Source organism: Pinus tabuliformis, chromosome X (assembly GCF_031772625.1).
Source record: "Pinus tabuliformis cultivar Carrire ecotype Pingquan chromosome X, CPIR1, whole genome shotgun sequence".
Taxonomy (NCBI): Eukaryota; Viridiplantae; Streptophyta; class Pinopsida; order Pinales; family Pinaceae; genus Pinus; species Pinus tabuliformis.
In genome coordinates, this window is record NC_142308.1 from 484871054 (window position 1) to 484878781 (window position 7728).

A 7728-nucleotide genomic window follows, 5' to 3' on the forward strand; every position below is an offset into this window, starting at 1 on the left:
GCGTTGTGCTTCTGTGACTAGCCAATTTTCTAAATTAGGCACCAAAATAGCCAAAAAACCAAAAATGCTCAGAATTCCTCCAAAATTGGTCATGAGCTGCAAAATGAGGTATGTTAAGCCCTCATGGATGCTTCAACAAGCATCTCTAAGTTACCCTTCTCATTTTGGTCTTTTAGGGTTTCTTTGAGCTTGTTTTCCAACTGTTTGACCTTGATGTTACAAATCATATTTCTAGTCTGGTAGTGATGTGCCATGTGCCTTAGTAGTTGGTTATCTCTATTGGCTTTGTCAAGAAGCTTCTCCAAGTGGTCATTGACCTTGTCTAACCAATACTCCCTGTCCTCATTATATATCTAAGGCAATCCTGTCGTCCATATCTAGTTCTTCATCTAAAAAGATGTGTTTTTTCTCCTCTTTAAATGCCTTCTTGAGTCCTTTGGTCCTTGGCCTCTTTTTCTTGCCTTGTCTTTTAGTTTCTTCAGGTTCATTGGTCTCCAATACTGCTTTTCCTTTGCCTGCTTGCTGCAACAATTTAGCTTGCTCTTTCTCCATAATGAGTTGTTTAGCCTTTAACTAATTTTTTTCTTGTTCTAGGAATGAGATAACAAACCTTTCCCTTGCCATGTTGTCCATGAGTTCTCTGATCTGAGAGTCTTTTTATTTGATAGTCTGTTGCATATTTGAAGGCACATTTTCTGTTTCCAAGTCCACCAACTCAAACTCATGCTCAATCAAGTCTTTGTCCTGTACTTGTGATCCATGTTTTGCTGATGTAGAAGGCTTGGCCCCTTTCTCAACATGAGAAGCAAACACAAGCCTTTTTCCTCTTTGGTACATCCTAGTCACCTCAGGTCTAGGTGCTTTAGGAACCTCCATTGATTGTCTTGATGATCCTACCTCCATCTGTTGTGTTGGCATGTTTGGATGCTGAACTGAAACACTAGTCTCATGCCATTTCAAAGTTGTCTCCATGAAAGAATCCCATGTCATGTTTTTCTCTGCAAGCTAATGGAGAACTACAGTCTTGATCAAATTATGATGAAAAATACTAGGATAGTGTTCTTTGTTTTTCACCTGTACCTTCTCGGACATTTTGACAAGACTTCTACATAGATAATTGCACATGTTAAGAGGTTTTTGAGCAATGAAGTGCATTAGAAGCCGGATGTGATAGGCATACAATCTAGAAAACCTTCCCTCACATGTGAAAAATTTCATGACAACCTTCATTAATGGAGCATACTTCTCCAACAGGTACCTAAATGGTATGATGTGTGTATGGGTTTCCCTGTATGGTGTTTTCAAGAAGGACCTGTAATGTTCAAGATCCAAATTCATGCCCTTAAACCAATATTCTCCATGATCAGGTATCCCTGTAGCAAGTGAAATAGCAACCACTGAAAATGTGAACTCAACCCCAGCTATGATAGCACTTTCCCCTTTCAAATGAGTGGTGATCCAATCTGTCAACTGTTCATGATAACCTACTTCACACACCCTTCTGCAAAACTCTAGACAATTCACATCTTCAAAACACTACTTGATGAAGGGTGATGAATTAATTTCATTGCAGTTGGTAGGTTCATATATGAGAATTTTGCCTCCTTTATGGTGTCTTTTCCTCTCTGGTGAAGAATCTCCCTCCATGATGATAGAAACCTTGTATACAAGCTTAGATTAGCAAAAAACTAGGTTGCAAGCTTCAATTTTGAGTTTGGGTGATTTCTAGAAGGTTTCGGGCTGCTCTGGCACAAGCGCAGTGCAGTGTCCAGAAGCATAGTGTCGGCCTCAGAAGCGCAACACAGTCTCTGGAAGCGCAACGCCTGCAATTTTTTGCCAATTTTGCCTAAAAACCCGTGTTTTTCTTGCTAATGGAGGGGAGAGCTCGATGAACAAAGGGAAATAGAAGGCAAATGAAGTGAGTTTGGGGCTTTTTGGGTTTTTATAGGCAAGTATGATTCCTTTTTGAAAAGAAATGGGCCCCACATACCTTTTCAAAAACTGATTTTTTCACCTTTAAGACTGAGCCACTTTGGAGAGCTGAAACTTGAGTTGCTTTTTACCTTTTGAACATTGAAACTTCTTCTTCTGGAACCTTTGAGACTGAAATCATGAAGAACTTGTGAAAATTCATCAAGCTAATGTCAAAGAGTTGCTTGTCATGATTCATTTAATGCTGGATTTACACATGATGATGATGGACCTTGAAACCCTAATGACTTAATGAAGACATGAGACTGAGTGGAATGGTGATGATGATGACTGATATAATGAAAACATTCTTTTTATTATGATACCTTCATCTGAGTGAGGTAGGCGACCAACATGTGTGATTTTTCCAAAAGAATGAAAACATTCCTAGACAAACTAGCCAGTGACCAAATTTTACTCTGTAAACCTAGTGACATGATAAAATTTGACCTTGAGACTCCTGACAGACTTGGTAAAATCATATTTGATCACTGGTGGAAGGCATACAAGACTGACACTAACAGGGTGTAACCTGCAGTAATGGGGTGTAACCAACACTTCTCAACCAGTAAACTGAAAATTCACTCATAATTAACAAATGCATGTCAAATCAGAGAAATACCCAATTGAGATTGGAGTTCAGGGACAATGTACTATTAGTTGCAAATTCATCTAAAATAAGCATATGGTGCATGCAATCAAAATAAGGCCTAAAATAAATCATTCCTTAATTATATTTCTCATTAATTTTAGCCATTCGAATTGCCTTTAAAAGGAGGAATGAAGGAACAAGTTTAATCATTGTTTTGGTGAGCACGAGTTGGTTAGACCAAAAAATAGGAAGCACAAGTTTGTGCGTGGAGCTTGTGAGAGAAAAGTGTGCTAAGAGAAGCTTGTGCACAAGTTGGTAGTGAGATAGATAAAGGTAGTGCAAAGGTTGCTCGGGCTTGAGCAAAGCATCGTAATCTGCTCATATTTTCTCGATTAATGCAATATACAGATAGCATGGGTTTTTAGTAGTGGATTTCCCCAAAAAACTATTGTGTTATGTATGATTGAATTATTTCTCTTTTATGCTTCATAATTTCATTGATCGTTTATTGTTTCCGCTGATGAGTAGAGTATATTCAAGTCAATTGTTTTAGCATATTACAATCTGCAGTTTGAATCTATATGGTATTAGAGCTAGATTTGTAGAAATTTCTACATTTTATCAGAGCTAGATATGTAGAAATATCTACAATTTTCCCATGGTATTTTTGTGGGTAATTGGTATTAATAAGCCATGGTATTGTAACAAAGTCTATTTATAAGTTAAGAATCTCCATGGTAAAGCTAGGCTAGCTAATCTTTATGGTTTTTTTGGCAATGTGCAAAGTATAATGATTTAAGTATTTTGATGCCTATAAGCATTACATCTAATATGGTTTCTCTAGCTACGTTGATACGTGTGTCTATCTTGGAATAGAACTTTCAAATTTTTAATTTTACGTGGATGGTATCGATTTTGAGTAGTCTTTAAGTAAGACTTTTTGGAAAGTTTTCAAGTTTATTTTCCAATCTAATTTCTCTAGAATCCGGCAGGGATTCATTGAAATCACAAGTTTGACAAGTGAACTCTTTGCAATCGAAGTGCTACATGGGTTTTTGAGGGTGCTAAATCCATAGATACAATCAAAAAACTAGTTGAGGGTGTTGAATCCATAGATGTAATCAAAAAAATCAGTTTAAACAATACAAATGAAGATTTGGCCACAATTTTTTTTTACCATATTCCAACCATAAACACGTGGGAAACTCCAAAAAGTCGCACTTAAAAACTACTCCATAGAGATTTAGCCTTTAGAAATATTTTAGAAATTTTTAGTAGTATTCACAAATCAAATGTTCATGATAAAATGGCAGTATCCGCGAATCAAAGGTTCATGATAAAGTGGGAATGAGTCTTTGCAGGTAAAAATGTTGTTACATATTTTCTTTAAATGTATATATGTTTAAACTATATAGAGAGTGTGTGTGTGTCTAACTTATAGATAAAATATCATTTTCAGGGGAATCCTACAATACAATTTTGAATATAGATTCAACACCCTAAAAAACTCTTGGATCAAACAATTTAAACTCCATTTTTTTTAAAACTCTATCTTATTTTGGTTAAAATTAACTAGAAAAATATCGCCATCATTTCGTCTAGTTTCCGACATATTTCCAAAGAAAAAATTGTGGTCAAATCTTGATTTGTGTTGTTTAAACTAGTTTTTTATTGCATATATCGATTCAAAACACTCAAAAACCACAGGGGCACTTGATTGTAAAGAGTTCACCCATCAAATATATGATTTCAATAAATCCGTGCCAGATTATAGACAAATTAAATTAGAAAATAAACCAGCAAACTTTCCAAAATGTTACATATAAAAACTACAATTATAAAATAAATATTTTTAATAATTATATGTTTATCAACCATTTAATTTATATAACTACATTAATACATATAACATCTTAAAAAATAATATATAATATAATATTACATCATTAAAATTAAATTCTGCCAAATAAAATTAAATTCTACCCAATAAAAATAGTTGATTCTATCTATTTTATGCTATTCATTACCATTACCTTCCATGTAATCTCTTGGTGACATTTACATCTTATATAACTTTATATATATTTGGCACATAATATGGAGATCTTCGCGCACTGTGAAGTAGTACATTTTTTTCAGTACGACTGTGAAGTAGTACATTATTATTACTTAAATAGATATTATATAGCTGTTTAACATAATCATTTATTTTAATCTGAACTTTATTTTAACTAAAAATTTCCAAATTTCCTTTCAGATTCTTCGCCAATGCAACGAGTTAAATACATCATTCCCATATTTTCATAAGAAAAGGAACATGTCACAGAACAACATAGAGACCTTTTATTACTGCAAGAATATGGCACATATACTTTGCCTATTTGTGCTCTCACACAGTGTAGGCCAAAGCACCTAGCCATCATCTACAAATTGTTGAGTTTGACAAACATCATTTTCTAAATGTGGAATGGAGGGTGAATGAGAGCTACAGCACACAACCATGAAAGCTGGCTTTGAGAATACTAATGTAGCAAGAGGAGAAAGAAGCTCAGAACAATGGAAGAAAATATTGAATGAGCTGAAAAAGTAGAAGACCCAGAAGTTGGAGCTTCAGCGACTTCCTTCACTGTACCCATTACTGTCCAAATTCCCTCAATGGCGGGCCAAGAAAGAGACCATTTCCCTATTTTCTGCAAATTCTCTCTGCTGATCAAATTGCCCAGTATCCCATCATTGGATTCAGGGCGAGTTTGAGATCCAGATAATGGAGGAGCTGCATCGACATTAATGCGGAGCTTCATGCCATTTTGACAATCCTCCACTCTTCTGCTACTGAAATATCTTGTGCCCACATGGACCAGAGGGACTGAATCAACCCCTCCATTGTAGAGTCTAATTGGATTGCTGACATTACAAGCCTCCCACTCCTCTTCGCTTTTCAACTCTATAACGCTCTGTTCTCCAGAGGCATATGCAAACCCTGCAACAGGGGTTATGTATATTAAATGTATACCTTATCAATGCCTCCTCCATGTTTAATAGGCCTCAAGGAGAACGAGCTCTATAATAGACCTAGGCCATATATGCACTCTGTATATTTTTTGATATGACCTGAAATGAAAACCTAATCGAATACTGCAACTGTAACCAACATTATTTGAAGATTTGCACTTAGTACTATAAGCAAAAAAAATTCAACAAAATGTAAAATAGAATTTTAAATTTTGTTAGTAATAGAAATCAATTAGATTCATCTTAATTCTGGATTTACTAAGCATCCAGAGGCATCAAATCTCTTTTCATGCTAAAGAGGTTTGCGCCTCAAAAAAATTGATTCCCCTTAGAGTTTGGTAGATAAGGAGTTAAGATGGATCTAGGCTAGCTATGTAATTTGGCCCAGTCAAAATGTTTAGAGGACAAGACCTGACATGACATGGCATTACAACATCTCTTCCATACTGAGCTAGAGAGGACCCTAGGAGCAATGAAACCATGCTAATACTTACAGAGATTGTCTCCAACATGGAAGATTTTGCCAGAAACCCATCCATGGAAGTCCGAGTGAGTAGCCCATCCTCTATCATCTCCCACCACGTGTTCCACTGCTGAACATAAGTCCACATTCATCATGATGGATGCCCATGAAAGCAGCGTGATCAGATGCAGCACCAAGCTCCTCCTCCCCATCCTGTACCGCTGGTGTTGATATACTGGAGCTAGCAGCAGCTGAATCTGAACTAGTCTCACTTTGGCCTGCTCTGTTTGGTGCAGAAAGGATGAGAACCAACTTCATCTCTTACATTCTCATTTATAAGCATGGCTGTGAACAAAATTTCAAGAAAGATTCCACGCTCTCATGTCTCATAGCCATTAAGCCCAATATCTCATCCTTTTTGAAATTTGAAAAAGGATTTTGGAGCGCATTCAAACTTCTCTGTCACACTATCATCTAACCAAAGAAACAAGGCACACATGGTTGCGTGCCCCTTGCCTGCAAATTTCATAAAGATATTTGAATGTTTGCTTTTCCTGTCTTTAGTACTGGAAGCATCTTTTTGTCCTCATATCCCAAGTTACAATAAGGGCATGTCAAACAGCAAACTGTGGATGCCATTTACAACACGACATACAAATATATGTGGCCATGGTTATGCAAAGTTATTATTCTTCTATAAAGGTTTGAAAAGCCCAGTGGAGATATTTCACTCTTTCCCATATCTGACAGGTCGGATAAGCACGGAATCTTGTTTAATTACTTGGATTTGTTTAAATTATAGTTACTAAGTTTGAATTTAAATTTAAATTTCCATTCTAATTTTATATGATAAAAATTTTAATAAAACAAAATTAATTCGGAAAAAAATTGATAGTATACTTTTTAACTTGAAAATGTTTATTTTCTTTTCTCTAACAATAACATATTTTGAGCCCACGGGGCTTTGGATTGATGGTGAATGGGTGCGCTGTATACTTTTTAACTTGAAAATGTTTATTTTCTTTTCTCTAACAATAACATATTTTGAGCCCACGGGGCTTTGGATTGATGGTGAATGGGTGCGCTGTTAAGGCACTTCTTGCGATAGGTCACCAGTTCAAATCCCCCGTGGGTACTTAGGTTAGTCTTAACTAGAAAAAAAAACAATAACATGTTCTGATTATTTTTTCCTAATTTATTTTAAAATTTGAATAATTTCTAATAACTCTAAATCATATAATAGTCTTAGAAATACAATTTACTACTAAAAAAAAAAAATCCAAACTTACTCTTTGGTCTAAAAACTTAAATCTAAAAAGTCTAAAAAGTATAATATGGCTTTTTTGTATCGGGGCTTATTTGTGAAAATTAGTATTTAATAAATAAATACATATTTAGAAAATCACCATTCTAAATTTATTTATTTAGGTAGACTCCATCAAAATAAAAATATATTTCGAAAATGAGTAATAATCTACTTTCACCCATTCTTTTCATCCCTGCTTTCTTGGCTTTCCAGCCCTCCAAAATCCTGCTTTCTTGACTTTCCAACCCTCCAAAACAGGGATGAAATTGGAAAAAGATTTTTTTCCAATTTCACAATTGTTTCTATTTTCCTTATTTTCCTCTTTAAATACACACAATTTTCAATATGTTGAGACGAGCAAAAAGATCCCTTCATAATGCCAAA

General features: G+C 35.2%; 1 protein-coding gene across 1 annotated transcript; it reads right to left on the reverse strand.

The window, feature by feature from the left end:
- Positions 1-4881: 4881 nt before the first annotated feature.
- LOC149140785 (umecyanin-like) lies at positions 4882-6606 on the reverse strand. Its single transcript, XM_089448546.1, has 2 exons — positions 6070-6606; positions 4882-5543 (listed from the first exon to the last, which is right to left on the reverse strand). Exons 1-2 carry the CDS (start codon positions 6248-6250, stop codon positions 5086-5088), a joined length of 639 nt encoding a protein of 212 aa, XP_089304672.1. The 5' UTR covers positions 6251-6606; the 3' UTR covers positions 4882-5085.
- Positions 6607-7728: the final 1122 nt, after the last annotated feature.

Excerpts from the sequence above, each read along its gene's own strand:
- LOC149140785 (XM_089448546.1), bottom strand. The coding sequence starts at position 6,250 with ATGGGGAGGAGGAGCTTGGTGCTGCATCTGATCACGCTGCTTTCATGG. Across the intron at positions 5,544-6,069 it reads CCATGTTGGAGACAATCTCT|GGTTTGCATATGCCTCTGGA; the intron begins GTAAGTATTAGC and ends CCCCTGTTGCAG.